We start from the raw sequence: 15932 nt of genomic DNA on the forward strand, positions 1-15932 counted from the left end.
ATGGAAGAAGATTCTCTGAACTATGCAAACACTGTGAACCAGATTGGTAATAACCAAACAAGATAAAAATTCTTCCCGATAGACAGTGAGGGCAGCCTTGAGATGTCCGCACAGAGTGTAGGGAAGCAGGGAAGGATGTATGGTAAGAGGAGTGATGACGTGAAGGAGAGGGATCTCATCACTATTTCTCTATTACTCCAGGGAAACCCCCTCCACAAATGGCCTGGAGGAACCACAGCACCATCACGGAGTTCATTCTCATTGGGCTGTCCGACGACCCCTACATCGAAGCTCTGCTCTTTGTGTTCTTCCTGGGGATCTACCTCCTGACTGTGATGGGGAACCTGATGATGCTGCTGGTGATCAGGGCTGATTCCCGCCTCCACGCTCCCATGTACTTCTTCCTGAGTAACCTGTCCTTCCTAGACGTCTGCTTCTCTTCTGTCACTGTGCCCAAGCTACTGAAGGACCTTCTGTCTGAGAAGAGAACCATCTCAGTGGAGGGCTGCCTCACCCAGGTGTTCTTTGTGTTTATCACTGCAGGGACCGAAGCCTTTCTGCTCTCAGTGATGGCCTATGACCGCTATGCTGCCATCTGCCACCCACTGCTCTATAGCCAGGTGATAAGCACCCAGTTCTGTGTGAAGCTGGTGTTGATCTCATGGGGTCTGGCCTGCCTGAATTCGGTTGTGATTGTGCTCTTGGCTATTAACCTGGACTTCTGTGAGGCCCAAACCATACACCATTACATCTGTGAGCTTCCCTCCCTCTTCCCTCTCTCTTGCTCAGATATTTCCATCAATGTTGACATCTTGATCTGCTCCACCTTACTGCATGGGCTTGGGACCTTCCTCCCAATCTTCTTCTCCTATGCCCGTATCGTCTCCACCATCCTGAGCATCAGCTCCACCTCAGGCAGAAGCAAGGCCTTCTCCACCTGCTCCTCCCACCTCATTGCAGTGACCCTGTTCTTTGGCTCAGGTTTGATTCGCTACCTTATGCCCACCTCTGGTTCCTCCCTGGATTTGCTCTCCTCCTTGCAGTACAGTGCAGTCACACCCTTGCTGAATCCCCTCATCTACAGCCTAAAGAATAAAGAGGTGAAGGCAGCTGTGAGAAGGACACTAGGAAAATACCTACACTCTTAGGTAGTTGATGGGGATAGAATATGTAGCAGATGAGTTTGCTTTGCCAACTGCTTGAACTTAAAGTACAATTCTGGAGCGCTAGCTGGAAGAGAGCTCTATACTATCATCTCTCTGGTTATATTGACAATAAAAAATAAAATTATATCTACTTTAGCTCTGTGGATATAAAGTTCTATGTTTTCTTCTGATGTTTTACACCATCAGCACTATTTCCTTCGTATAGCTCACAGATGTTTTATCTCCTGAATTAATCATACCGTACTTTATCTTGTCATCCTTATTAATTGTGTCTAATTGATCTTCTTCATTAAGGATTTTATTAATTTGATTGTCCTTCATAACATCTGGACATTTTTTACTTCTCTTTATCATTCTAAACTAGTCTTAAATTAGTATATATGAAATTCAACTCTAAAAACAAAAGATGTTGACACCACCCATCAAAGATTATAAATTTAGTTTACTTTAACAATCCCTTTTCCCTCTGTCATTTCAACCTCCTTCCCCAGTTGTTTTATTTTGTTTTATTTTTTACATTGTGGGATTCTTCTCCCTGGATTTTATCAACACACTTTACATTAGGTGCTGTTGAATCAATTAAATTCTGGATTTCAATCATAGCCTATAGTTTTTTAGTCTTCATTCTACATCTAAGTTTATTTACTATTCACTGACTTCTCTTTCATAGCACATTCCCCTATATACTTCCTTTTGCACAGCAGAGCATAATGGTTAAGTTCATAGCCTTAGAAGCCTAGTTGTCTGTGTTCATACCATAAGCTTTATGATCCTGTCTAATTGCTAACCTACTCTGTGCCTCAGTTTTCTATATATAAAATTGGGATAACAATAGTATCTACATTGCATAGTTAGCATGAGGATTAATGAAATGAGAGATTGAGCACTAGAACACTGACACCTTTAAATGTCCTGATCATTATGCATGAGTTCTTCATTCCATTCTGCTTTGATTTTGTTGTAATATGCACTTATCTAGATTTCTTTTAAGAAATAGGTATTACAAAATATTCCAAGACCTTATATACCTGAAAATCTCTTTATATTAGGGGCACCTGGATGGCTCAGTCGGTTAAGTGTCTGGCTCTTGCTTTCAGCTCAGTTCATGATCTCAGGGTCTTGATATAAAGCTCTGAGTGCTCCACACTCAGTGTGGAGCCTGCATGGGATTCTCTCTCTCCTTCTCTGTCTGCCCCCCTACCCTGCTCAAATACATTCTGTTTCTCTGCCAAAAAAAAAAATTATGATTGTCTCTTTATTTTGACTCATACAATGACTACATATGAATGAAAATTTGCCTTGTTACAGAATTTTGGGGTCCCCACTTTTTCCTCTGTACATTTTATACACTGTCATCTGGTATTTAATGTTCATCAGAAATGTAAAGACAGAGTGGACATTCTTGCACAAACAAAAGATAGGAAACAAAATAGCATAGAGAGCACAAAAACAGTAGGAAAAACGTTTTTTTGAAGAACATTGCAGAAGACTTCAATAATAAGCACATACTATAACAATAATAGAAATACAAACTCGTCAAATTGAAAGGGGAAGACTTAAAGATTGGATTATAAAACCCATATGTTATATACAAAACAAAGACTTCAAAAATAAAGACTTTAGGGCAGCCCCGGTGGATCAGCAGTTTAGCACCGCCTTTGGCCCAGGGCCTGACCCTGGAGACCCGTGATCGAGTCCCATGTCAGGCTCCCTGCATGGAGCCTGCTTCTCCCTCTGTGTCTCTGCCTCTCTCTCTGTGTCTCTCATGAATAAATAAATAAATAATCTTTAAAAGAACTTTTTTAAGGTTGTTAGCAGATTTATTTTTTTTATTTAAGTTTATTTTATTTTTATTTATTTATTTAATAATAAATTTATTTTTTATTGGTGTTCAATTTACCAACATATAGAATAACACCCAGTGCTCATCCCGTCAAGTGCTCCCCTCAGTGCCCGTCACCCATTCACCCCCACCCCCCGCCCTCCTCCCCTTCCTCCACCCCTAGTTCGTTTCCCAGAGTTAGGAGTCTTTATGTTCTGTCTCCCTTTCTGATATTTCCCACCCATTTCTTCTCCCTTCCCTTCTATTCCCTTTCACTATTATTTATATTCCCCAAATGAATGAGAACATATAATGTTTGTCCTTCTCCGACTGACTCATTTCACTCAGCATAATACCCTCCAGTTCCATCCACGTTGAAGCAAATGGTGGGTATTTGTCGTTTCTAATGGCTGAGTAATATTCCATTGTATACATGAACCACATCTTCTTTATCCATTCATCTTTTGATGGACACCGAGGCTCCTTCCACAGTTTGGCTATTGTGGACATTGCTGCTAGAAACATCGGGGTGCAGGTGTCCCGGCGTTTCATTGCATCTGTATCTTTGGGGTAAATCTCCAGCAGTGCAATTGCTGGGTCGTAGGGCAGGTCTATTTTTAACTCTTTGAGGAACCTCCACACAGTTTTCCAGAGTGGCTGCACCAGTTCACATTCCCACCAACAGTGCAGGAGGGTTCCCTTTTCTCCACATCCTCTCCAACATTTGTTGTTTCCTGTCTTGTTAATTTTCCCCATTCTCACTGGTGTGAGGTGGTATCTCATTGTGGTTTTGATTTGTATTTCCCTGATGGCAAGTGATGCAGAGCATTTTCTCATGTGCATATTGGCCATGTCTATGCCTTCCTCTGTGAGATTTCTGTTCATGTCTTTTGCCCATTTCATGATTGGATTGTTTGTTTCTTTGGTGTTGGGTTTAATAAGTTCTTTATAGATCTTGGAAACTAGACCTTTATCTGATATGTCATTTGCAAATATCTTCTCCCATTCTGTAGGTTGTCTTTTAGTTTTGTTGACTGTATCCTTTTCTGTGCAAAAGCTTCTCATCTTGATGAAGTCCCAATAGTTCAATTTTGCTTTTGTTTCTTTTGCCTTCGTGGATGTATCTTGCAAGAAGTTACTGTGGCTGAATTCAAAAAGGGTGTTGCCTGTGTTCTCCTCTAGGATTTTGATGGAATACAGCAATTTGGCAGCATGGCAGGATACAAAATCAATGCCCAGAAGTCAGTGGCATTTCTATACACTAACAATGAGACTTAAGAAAGAGAAATTAAGGAGTCAATCCCATTTACAATTGCACCCAAAAACATAAGATACCTAGGAATAAACCTAATCAAAGAGGTAAAGGATCTATACCTTAAAAACTATAGAACACTTCTGAAAGAAATTGAGGAAGACACAAAGAGATGGAAAAATATGCCATGCTCATGGATTGGAAGAATTAATATTGTGAAAATGTCAGTGTTACCCAGGGCAATTTACACGTTTAATGCAATCCCTATCAAAATAACATGGACTTTCTTCAGAGAGTTAGAACAAATTATTTTAAGATTTATGTGGAATCAGAAAAGACCCCGAATAGTCAAGGGAATGTTAAAAATGAAAACCATAGCTGGGGGCATCACAATGCCAGATTTCAGGTTGTACTACAAAGCTGTGGTCATCAAGACAGTGTGGTACTGGCACAAAAACAGACACATAGATCAATGGAACAGAATAGAGAATCCAGAAGTGCACCCTCAACTTTATGGTCAACTAATATTCGATAAAGGAGGAAAGACTATCCACTGGAAGAAAGACAGTCTCTTCAATAAATGGTGCTGGGAACATTGGACATCCACATGCAGAAGAATGAAACTAGACCACTCTCTTTCACCATACACAAAGATAAACTCAAAATGGATGAAAGATCTAAATGTGAGACAAGATTCCATCAAAATCCTAATTTATTTTTAGTAAATATTCACCAAAATATATTGTGGATCCAGGAAATATTAAGTACACATTTTGTCAATGACCACACTTTGGCATGCCCATGTGATAGAGAAACAGTGCTTGGTTGATATCTACTATGTAGCATGGATAAGAGACAGATACCATAGCAGAGAACCCAGCTGGAAGACTGGGATCATTAGAAAGGAGATATAGGGATGAAAAATAAAAAGTATCTCAGCCTTCTAGAAGTTTAGGAATATTCAGCATGTTAAAAAGGAGCTCCCTGATGAGTCCTTGTTGAAATGGCTACTGAGAATTTTAGGTTAAGGAGCTAAGTCCCCCTCCTTGAACACCACTAAGTGGAGGAGAATGTTTGCTAGCTCCTGAGGGAATGTCTGGCCTCACCTTGGATCTTCAAATGGCTGCTACCTTTGTGAAGATGGTTCGTGCAGTAGCCACTAGTTTACTAGGCTGGTTTGAGGAAGCAACATGTCACACATGCCCAGTTACATCTGAGCTCCTGGGCCTGGTATGTTTGACATACATGATGATGGTTTTTAATTAAGAGAGAAAGCATGTGCTTCATGGCTTCGTGGAGGGAAAACAAGTGAGCTCCCTCCAGTTCTCTCCCCTTGTTATGAGACAGCCTTTGGCTGTGATGCATATCTTTATTTTATGTTTTTTAAGATTTATTTATTTATTCATGAGAGACATAGAGAGAGAGAGGCAGAGACATAGGCAGAGGGAGAAGCAGTCTCCCTGCAGGGAGACCGATGTGGGACTTGATCCCAGGACTCCAGGATCACACCCTGAGCCAAAGGCAGGAGCTCAACTGCTGAGCCGCCCAGGCATCCTCATATCTTTATTTTAATGCTGCTGTCATATTGTATCCTTTTCCTACAAATCATAGATTTGTAAGATTTGTCATTTTGGATCCTTGGAGTCTTCTTTATCAATGGAAACATGTTTAACTCTTGCCATTAACACACACAAAAAAAATCTTGCCCTTTTGCAGTTTAATGAGAGATGAATAATAAGTATGGGGTCAGCAGGCAGGCTGGCATGGCTGCCAGGGAAGGTTTCTCATGAGCCATAGGGAGAAAAGATCAATTGGTTATATAGGCCTCTGCAGTGAAGTCTGAATGAGCTATGATTATTTGGCCCTAAATCCATAACCAGGAACATCTGGATGACTTAGTGGTTGAGCGTCTGCCTTGGGCTCAGGGAGAGATCTCAGGTCACAGGATGGAGTCCCACAACCAGTTCTCTGTGGAAATCCTGCTTCTCCCTCTGCCTATGTCTCTGCCTCTCTCTGTGTGTCCCTCATGAATAAATAAATAAAATCTTTTTAAAAAATAAATAAATAATAAAACCCATAACCTCTTTTGAGAAAGAGGAAAATTAGAAGGTATTTGGGTTTGGGGAAATTTTATCTTCTGGAAGAATGCATTATAAGTAATCAAGAACTTGAAGGAACTTCCCACAAGACGTTGGAAGCAAAAGCAATAGGTTTCTCTCTGAGCATTAAGCAGTGACAATGAATTGGACCAGTGATCTGCAAAATGAAGATATGGCACAGTTGACCATTAATATATTCAATATTAATAACATATTAATAACATTGAATATATTCAATATGTTATTATATGCAAAAATGTACAGAGTCGACAGCTGGAACATGTCCCACGGAACTCTATTCCCAAACTCAGACTTCCTGGTTGTCCTGAGCTGAGCTGCCACCATGGGGAAGCTGGGCCAGTGCACTCAGCCCCAGGAGAGTGCTGCTAGGACCAGTGCGTCCAGGCCACTCCCTCCAGGACCTGAAAATGATTGCTTCCAGGAGGAGTAGCATTTAGGCGATAAGCCTATAGGTGAAAGGTTGGCATTACCTCATGCAAATATATTTCTGTCCAACCACCAAACATATAAAGGAGAACTAAAACCAAGATAAATCTTTCTTTTTTTTATTTAAATTCAATTTGTCAATATATAGTATAACACCCGTGCTCATCCCATCAAGTGCCCTCCTTAGGGCCTGCCTATCACCCCGTTACCCTATCCTTCCACCCTCCTCCCCTTCTGCAACCCTTTGTTTGTTTCCCAGAGTCAAGAGTCTCTCATGCTTTGTCTCCCTCTCTAATTTTTTCCCACTCAGTTTCCCATCTTTCCCTTATAGTCTCTTTCACTATTTCTTACATTCCACATGACTGAAACCATATGATGATTGTCCTTCTCCAATTGACTTACTTCACTCAGCATAATACCCTCCAGTTCCATCCAAGTTGAAGCAAATGGTAGATATTCATCCTTTATGATGGTTGAGTAATATTCCAGTGTGTGTGTGTGTGTGTGTGTGTGTGTGTGTGTACACATCTTCTTTATCCATCCATCTGTTAAAGGACATCATGGGTCCTTCCACAGTTTGGCTGTTGTGGACATTGCTGCTATGGACATTGGGGTGCAAATGTCCTGGCGTTTCACTACATCAGTATCTTTGGGGTAGATACCCAGTAGTGCAATTGCTGGGTCATAGGGTAGTTTATTTTTTAACTCTTTGAGAAACCTCCAAACGGTTTTCCAGAGTGGCTGCACCAGTTCACATTCCCACCAACAGTGCAAGAGGGTTCCTCTTTCTCCACATCCTCTCCAACATTTGTTGTTTCCTGCCTTGTTAATTTTCCCCATTCTCACTGGTGTGAGGTGGTATCTCATTGTGGTTTTGATTTGTATTTCCCTGATGGCAAGGGATGTGGAGATTTTTTTCATGTGCTTTTTGGCCATATGTATGTCTTCTTTGGAGAAATGTCTGTTCCTGTCTTCTGCCCATTTCATGATTGGATTTTTTTGTTTCTTGGGTGTTGAGTTTAATAAGTTCTTTATAGATCTTGGATACTAGTCCTTTATCTGTATGTCAATTGTAAATATTTTCTCCCATTCTGTAGGTTGTCTTAGAGATAAGTCCTTCTATCTTGAGGGTGGGAAAGCATGGAAGCCCAGAGTGCAAGCATACACATGCCTGGAGACCTGGAGGCAGGATGGCAACTTGCAGGCTGCTACAGGCACATGGGCAGTTGGGGGGGGCGGGGAGGCGGGGAGCTCCCTTCTGTCAGGAGACTGTCGCCACTTATGGAACTCAACCAGGCAGACTTTGGCCACAATGAACAAACAAAGCAGTACAAAGAGAGAGGCAAACATCAAGTAGCTAATCAGAAAAACCACAATAAAAAAGTGCGAGGAGGTAATAGACCAAAACAGCCCTCACAGAGGAAAAAAAATCGGGAGGGTGTGTAAAGAGACTCAAATATGGGAAAATAAAAAGCAAACCTGGAAAAAAAAATTTTAATTTAAAAAAAATTTTAAAAGGCAACCTGGAAACAAGAACTATAATGTTCTTTTTAAAAACTCAGACTTCTGATTTGGGCTCAGAAATGCAGAGGACTGGCCAGCTATCGTTCTTGCTCTTACGATAAGAAAAATGCTGGACAAAGTGAAAGTCAACCACTTATCTTAACCATCAGAGAACTGTATCAGGCAGATGGCCAGATATCTGGAGGTAAGAACGTGGCTGCAGGGGGACACAAAAACCAAGCATTTGCTTACTCAGGACAGAAGCTCCTGGGGCCCTCCAAACTGGGAGGGAGATGAAACTAGAAACGCTGAGGCTCTTGATGTACTGTCAAAGAGAAGAAGCTCCCACCTTCTTGCAGGCTGTTCCCCCAGGAACCCCACCTGGCTCTCACAGGGAGGATGGTGGGGGGACATCAAAGAAAGCTCTCCCATCCCCATCCTCAGGGGCTGGCTGGGGGCAGGGAACAGCAGCCACCATCAGATCTCCCAGGCCCACTGCCCCAGCTCCCTGGTGAAACAAAATCCTGAGCCTGAAGCAGGAAATTCATCGAAGCCCACCAGAGGGGTGAGGGTGCTAGTGCAACCCCCTTCCAGCCAGAGAGAAGGGTTCGAAACCTTACTTGGCCTGTGGAAACTGGTGAAAATGGAAAAGCAAAGGTACTAAACCATCCAAAACAAATCTGAGAAAGAACAAAATGGGATGACTTATATAATCCGATTTCAGGACTTAGTATTTTTTTTTTGTATATTTTTTTATTGGAGTTCGATTTGCCAACATATAGTATAACACCCAGGGCTTATCCCATCAAGTGCCCCCCTCAGGACTTACTGTAAAGTTACAGTATTCAACACAGCGTTGTATCTGCAAAAGGACAGCAAAGGAATAGACATTGAGAGCAATGAAAGCAGAGAAACCAGACATCGGTCCACACAGATCTAGTGAACTGATTTTTGAAAGGCACAAAGGAAACGCAGTGGAGAAATAAGAGCCTTTTCAACACTGGTTGGCAGAAGCAATTGGACGACATAAGGGCACTTGCTGCAAAGTAAAAATAAAAGGCTAATTCCCCCACTGAAAATAAAAGAAGAGACTTCTCTCCCTCTTCTCTTACCTGAGAAAACATCTAAGTATAAGTTCTTTCTCTGTCATTTTGAAATGTATGTAAATCTTTTTAAAAGTCAAAAAGCCCCTTGGGTGACTGGGTGGCTCAGTCGGTTAAGCACTTGCCTTCAGCACAGGTCATAATCTTGGGGGTCCTGGGATTGAGCCCCACAATGGGCCCTCTGCTGGTGGCAGTGGGAGGGGGGCTGCTTCTCCCTTGCCTCTGTGCTCCTCCTGCTCATATTCTATTTCTCTCTCAAATAAATAAGTAAAACCCTTTAAGAAAATAAAAATGGGGATTCCTGGGTGGCTCAGCGGTTTGTCACCTGCCTTTGGCCCAGGGTGCGATCCTGGAGTCCCGGGATTGAGTCCTGTGTCGGGCTCCCGGCATGGAGCCTGATTCTCCCTCTGCCTGTGTGTCTCTGCCTCTCTCTCTCTCTCTCTCTCTCTCTCTGTCTATCATGAATATAAATAAATATTTTTTAAAATAACAAAAAAATAAAAATGTGGGACACCTAGGTGGCTCAGTGGTTGAGTGTCTGCCTTCAGCTCAGGGTATGATCCTGCCAGGATGGAGTCCCACATGGGGCTCCATGCAGGGAGTCTGCTTCTCCCTCTATGTCTCTGCCTCTGTGTGTGTGTGTGTGTGTCATGAATAAATATATAAAATATTTATAAATAAATAAATAAATAAATAAATAAATAAATAAATAAAAGCCCCTTGTCAGCTTTACTACCCAGTAATGTCTTTCTCAAGAACCTAAGAACCAGCTCTTCCGAATGTATCAGAGAAGACAGTGCCCCTATCTCCCAGTTTCTGGGGAAGTGTAGGAGCCTAACCCCAGAGGGGCTTCACTCCAAGTTGCAAAACTATCTCCTATTATAATGGTGGGTTAAGTTTGATTTCCTTTGGATAAAGCAAGCAGCAAACCCCAACAACCACCTCAACCACCAAGTGAGTCTAGAATAAGCATGTGTGACAAATGGTGCACTCAGGTTCTCTTACTTAAGGACCTTTTATTATTTCTTATGAGAACATGTATACAATGAGCTGTGCCTGCTTGGCTCTTGCTGGTATAAAGCTAGGTAACCTTTGGCCTCCTCCTAACTGCAGTGCAGAGCCCAAGGGAGACAACTTTTATGAATGGTCCAGGTTCTGTATATGATGATGGTCTATTCTCTCTGAATATCACATTTTTATCTGATGATCCATTTAAGCCACCAAAGGTTAACTTCTAAACCAGAATCCATCTCTGTGACATCAACAGTTCAGGAAGCCATCTAATTGAAGACAACCGGAATAACTGCTTGTCTATATTTCAAAGGTCTTGCTATCAATCTGTTCTTTTTTCACAGATTGCAACCCTGCAGATCCTCTGCCTGGAAACATGGCCATTCAGTATTTGACTAACAGGGGAGAACATGAAGGATATCCGGAGAATGGACCCAGTGCTATGCAACATAATTCACATAATTCATATGCGGTGTGCGGGAGCAGGGTGCGTCCTCTCCCTGGGCCAGGCATCTCTATATATAGTACAGAGTTTGTGTGCCTGCTACACTGACTCTACTCTCTGTGTCCTCTAGAGACTAAGAGACATCCCAAAAAGTAAATTCTCTCAAGAGTATAACTTTATAGAGGTGCCTGGGTGGCTCAGTCAACTGCGCATCTGCCTTCGGCTCATCTTTTTTTAAGATGATATTTATTTATGTGAGAGAGAGAGAGAATATTAGCAGGATGAGGGGCAGAGGGAAAAACAGACTCCCCACTGAGCAGAGAACCCAATGCAGGGCTTGATCTCAGAGCTCCAGGATCATGACCTGAGCTGAAGGCAGACACTTAACCAACTGAGCCACTCAGGTTCCCCTAGAACTAAATCTTCAAATGGCTGCTGTGAAAAATATTTTACCTCTTACCTTTGTCAGTTTGTAATAAGAAAACTTCCTTTTACCCTGTGTAGCTAAGAAAACACCTGAGGTATTATCTCAAACACAATGAATATGCCCCTGAATGTAAAGGAAAGAAAAGAGGGTTATTGCAACCTTAGTTTTGGTGATGGGACATTGGAGACAATTTGGGTAGGTCAGGAAATCTATTTTAGAAAGATAAAAGCTAAGCTGTTATAGAAAAGATCCCCAAATACAGTGCCTCAAACAAAAGATTACTTTTCTTTTAAGTTCAGAGATACATATGGGTGGTCCCAACTGAAAAGCCCAAGTTCCTTCTATATTGTTGCTTTGTTATCTTCTATGTACTTAGTCACCATTCAATCCTCATCCATTACAAAGACTGATCATCTGGAGCACCTAGATGCCTCAGTCAGTTAAGCTCCCAACTCTTGGTTTCAGCTCACGTTATGACCTCAGGGTTGTGAGAGCAAGTCCTGCATGGGGCTCTGTGCTCATCACAGAGTCAGCTTGGGATTCTCTCCCTGTCTTTCTGTTCCTCCCCCAGTTCACACTCATGGGCACACACACTCTCTCTAAAAATAAATAAAATCTTAAAAAAAAATAGACTTGGCTTCCTAGGGGAATTCCATAAAATGTTTAAAGAAGAAATAACACCTATTCTACTAAAGCTGTTCCAAATGATAGAAAGGGAGGGAATACTTCCAAACTCGTTTTATGAGGCCAGCATCACCTTAATTCCAAAACCAGACAAAGGCCACATCAACAAGGAGAATTAAGACCAATATCCCTGATGAACACAGATGCAAAAATCCTCACCAAGATACTAGCCAATTGGATCCAACAGCACATTCAGATTATTCACCATGACCAAGTAGGATTTATCCCCGGGATGCAAGGCTGGTTCAACACTCGTAAAACAATCAACATGATAGATCACATCAACAAGAGAAAAAACAAGAACCATATGATCCTCTCGATAGATGCAGAGAAAGCATTTGACAAAATGCAGCATCCATTCCTGATCAAAACACTTCAGAGTGTAGGGATAGAAGGAACATTCCTCAGCATCGTAAAATCCATCTACGAAAAGCCCACAGCAAATGTCATTCTCAATGTGGAAACACTGGGAGACTTTCCTCTAAGATCAGGAACACAACAGGGATGACCACTCTCACCAGTGCTATTCAACATAGGACTAGAAGTCTTAGCCTCAGTAATCAGACAACAAAAAGAAATAAACAACATTCAAATTGGCAAAGAAAAAGTCAAGCTCTCCCTCTTCACAGATGACATGATATTGTACATAGAAAACCCAAAAGACTCCACCCCAAGATTGCCAGAACTCATACAGAAATTCAGCAATGTGGCAGGATACAAAAATCAATGCCCAGAAATCAGTGGCATTTCTATACACTAACAATGAGACTGAAGAAAGAGAAATTAAGGAGTCAATCCCATTTGCAATTGCACCCAAAAACATAAGATACCTAGGAATAAACCTAACCAAAGAGGTAAAGGATCTATACCCTAAAAACTACAGAACACTTCTGAAAGAAATTGAGGAAGACACAAAGAGATGGAAAAATATGCCATGCTCATGGATTGGAAGAATTAATATTGCAAAAATGTCTATGCTACCCAGGGCAATTTACACATTCAATGCAATCCCTATCAAAATACCATGGACTTTCTTCAGAGAGTTGGGAACAAATAATCTTAAGATTTTTGTGGAATCAGAAAAGACCCCAAATAGTCAGAGGATTGTTGAAAAAGAAAACCAGAGCCGGGGGCATCACAATGCTGGATTTCAGATTGTACTACAAAGCTGTGATCATCAAGACAGTGTGGTACTGGCACAAAAACAGACACATAGATCAATGGAACAGAATAGAGAACCCAGAAATGGGCCCTTAACTCTATGGTCAACTAATATTCGATAAAGGAGGAAAGACTATCCACTGGAAAAAAGCACAGTCTCTTCAATAAATGGTGCTGGGAACATTGGACATCCACATGCAGAAGAATGAAACTAGACCATTCTCTTACACCATACACAAAGATAAACTCAAAATGGATGAAAGATCTAAACGTGAGACAAGAATCCATCAAAATTCTAGAGAGAACACAGGCAACACCCTTTCTGAACTTGGCCACAGCAACTTCTTGCATGATACATCTATGAAGGCAAGGGAAACAAGAGCAAAAATGAATTATTGGGGCTTCATCAAGATAAGAAGCTTCTGCACAGCCAAAGAAACAGTCGACAAAACTAAAAGACACGTACAGAATGGGAAAAGATATTTGCAAACGACGTATCAGATAAAGGGCTAGTATCTGATCTATAAAGAGCTTATTAAACTCAACACCCAAGAAACAAAAAATCCAATCATGAAATGGGCAGAAGACATGAACAGAAATTTCACCAAAGAAGATCTACACATGGCCAACAAGCAGATGAGAAAATGCTCCGCATCATTTGCCATCAGGGAAATACAAATCAAAATGAGATACCACCTCCCACCAGTGAGAATGGGGGAAATTAACAAGACAGGAAACCACAAATGTTGAAGAGGATGTGGAGAAAGGGGAACCATCTTGCACTGTTGGTGGGAATGTGAACTGGTGCAGCCACTCTGGAAAACTGTGTGGAGGTTCCTCAAAAAGTTAAAAATAGAGCTACCCTGTGACCCAGCAATTACACTACTAGGTATTTACATCAAAGATACAGATGCAGTGAAACGCTGGAACACCTGCACCCAGTGTTTCTAGCAGCAATGTCCACAACAGCCAAACTGTGAAAGGAGCCTCGATGTCCATCGACAGATGAATGAATAAGGAAGATGTGGTCTACATACACAATGGAATATTACTCAGCCATCAGAAAGGACGAATATCTACCATTTGCTTCAATATGGATGGAACTGGAGAGTATTATGCTGAGTGAAGTAAGTCAATTGGAGAAGGACAAACATCATATTGTTTCACTCAAATGGGGAATATAAAAATAGTGAAAGGGATTAAAGGGGAAAGGAGGGAAAATGAGTGGGAAAAATTAGGGAGACAAAACATGAGCACTCTGGGAATTGAACAAGGGGTAGTAGAAGTGGAGGCAGGTGGGGGGATGGGGTGACTGGGTGACAGGCACTGAGGAGGGCGTTTGACAGATGAGCACTGGGTGTTATACTATATGTTGGCAAATCGAACTTCAATAAATAAATATATATATTTATATTTATATGTATATTTATATATATAAAATAGACTGATCATTCTTCCTCGGTACTGCCCTTCCCTTCTACCTTTCAGTAACAGAACTTTCCTGTGTTTCAGACACATGTCTGCTCATGGAATGCAGCGACCACATTTTTCCAGTTCCATGTGGTCAAAGCTGGGTACTGGTCAAAGAGCTCATATTTGTTGAAGCTCAATGATGGATACAGAAGAGTCAATACACTACTCTTTCTACTTCTGTATATGTTTAAACATGTTCACAATAAAAAGTTTTTGCCGCGATTAAAAATTTGTTTTGAACTTTTTAATCAATTTGGATTTTATTTAATTGCAATAAATAAAATAATTAATTTGGGGTGGGTGACATGTTAGATGTTTATTTTCTTCTTTCATAATTGAAATATCTTTGATATCTTTTTTTTTCTTAGAAAGAGTGAGCAGTTGTTGGGGGGAGCGTGTTGAGGACTCTCAGAGGGAGAAGAAGAGAGAGAGAATCGTAAGTGGACTCCATACTGAGCAAGGAACCCGACCCAGGGCTCAATCCCATGACCCTGAGATCATGACCTCAGCAGAAATCAAGAGTTGGATGCTTAACCAACTAGCTCGCTGAGAGGGAGGAGAAAGCAGCCAGCTCCTCAGCCCTCCCTAGCCCAGCCCAACCTTTGCGCCAGCGATCCTGGCTGCAGAGGATGTGGTGGCGACCGGCGCCAACCCGAGCGAGCTGGAGGGTGGCGGACTGCTGCACGAGATTTTCACATTGCCGCTCAAACTGCTGCTGCTCGGCCTCTGCATCTTCCTGCTGTACAAGATCGTGCACGGGGACCAGCCGCCCCCCTGCCCCGCCTTAAGCAGCCTGACTTCACCCCAGTCGAGCTGCGGCGCTTCGACGGCGTCCAGGACCCGCGCATACTCATGGCCATCAACTGCAAGGTGTTCGACGTGACCAAAGGCCGCAAGTTCTACGGGCCCGAGGGGCCATACGGGGTCTTTGCTGGAAGAGATGCACCCCGGAGCCTTGCCACATTTTGCCTGAATAAGGAAGCACTGAAGGACGAGTACGATGACCTTTCTGACCTCACCCCTGCCCAGCAGGGAGACCCCGAGTGACTGGGACTCTCAGTTCACTTTCAAGTATCGTCATGTGGGCAAACTGCTGAAGGAGGGGGAGGAGCCCACTGCGTACTCTGATGAGGAAGAAGCAAAAGATGAGAATGCTCGGAAAAATGATTAAAGCACCCAGTGGAAGCATGCCTATTTTTTGTATTTTGCAGAATCATTTGTAACATTCCAGTCTGTCTTTAAAACATGGTGATTTCGGGATCCCTGGGTGGCGCAGTTGTTTGGCGCCTGCCTTTGGCCCAGGGCGCGATCCTGGAGACCTGGGATCGAGTCCCACGTC

General features: G+C 42.2%; 1 protein-coding gene and 1 pseudogene across 1 annotated transcript; both read left to right on the top strand.

The window, feature by feature from the left end:
- Positions 1–218: 218 nt before the first annotated feature.
- LOC121479803 (olfactory receptor 8S1-like) lies at positions 219–1148 on the top strand. The gene has a single exon (XM_041735602.1). The coding sequence runs from the start codon at positions 219–221 to the stop codon at positions 1146–1148; it is 930 nt and encodes a 309-aa protein (XP_041591536.1).
- Positions 1149–5332: 4184 nt separating this feature from the next.
- LOC121479804 lies at positions 5333–15782 on the top strand (annotated as a pseudogene).
- Positions 15783–15932: the final 150 nt, after the last annotated feature.

This window comes from Vulpes lagopus, chromosome 21 (genome assembly GCF_018345385.1).
Source record: "Vulpes lagopus strain Blue_001 chromosome 21, ASM1834538v1, whole genome shotgun sequence".
NCBI lineage: Eukaryota > Metazoa > Chordata > Mammalia > Carnivora > Canidae > Vulpes > Vulpes lagopus.

Coding starts and splice junctions, on each gene's coding strand:
- LOC121479803 (XM_041735602.1), top strand. CDS start 219: ATGGCCTGGAGGAACCACAGCACCATCACGGAGTTCATTCTCATTGGG.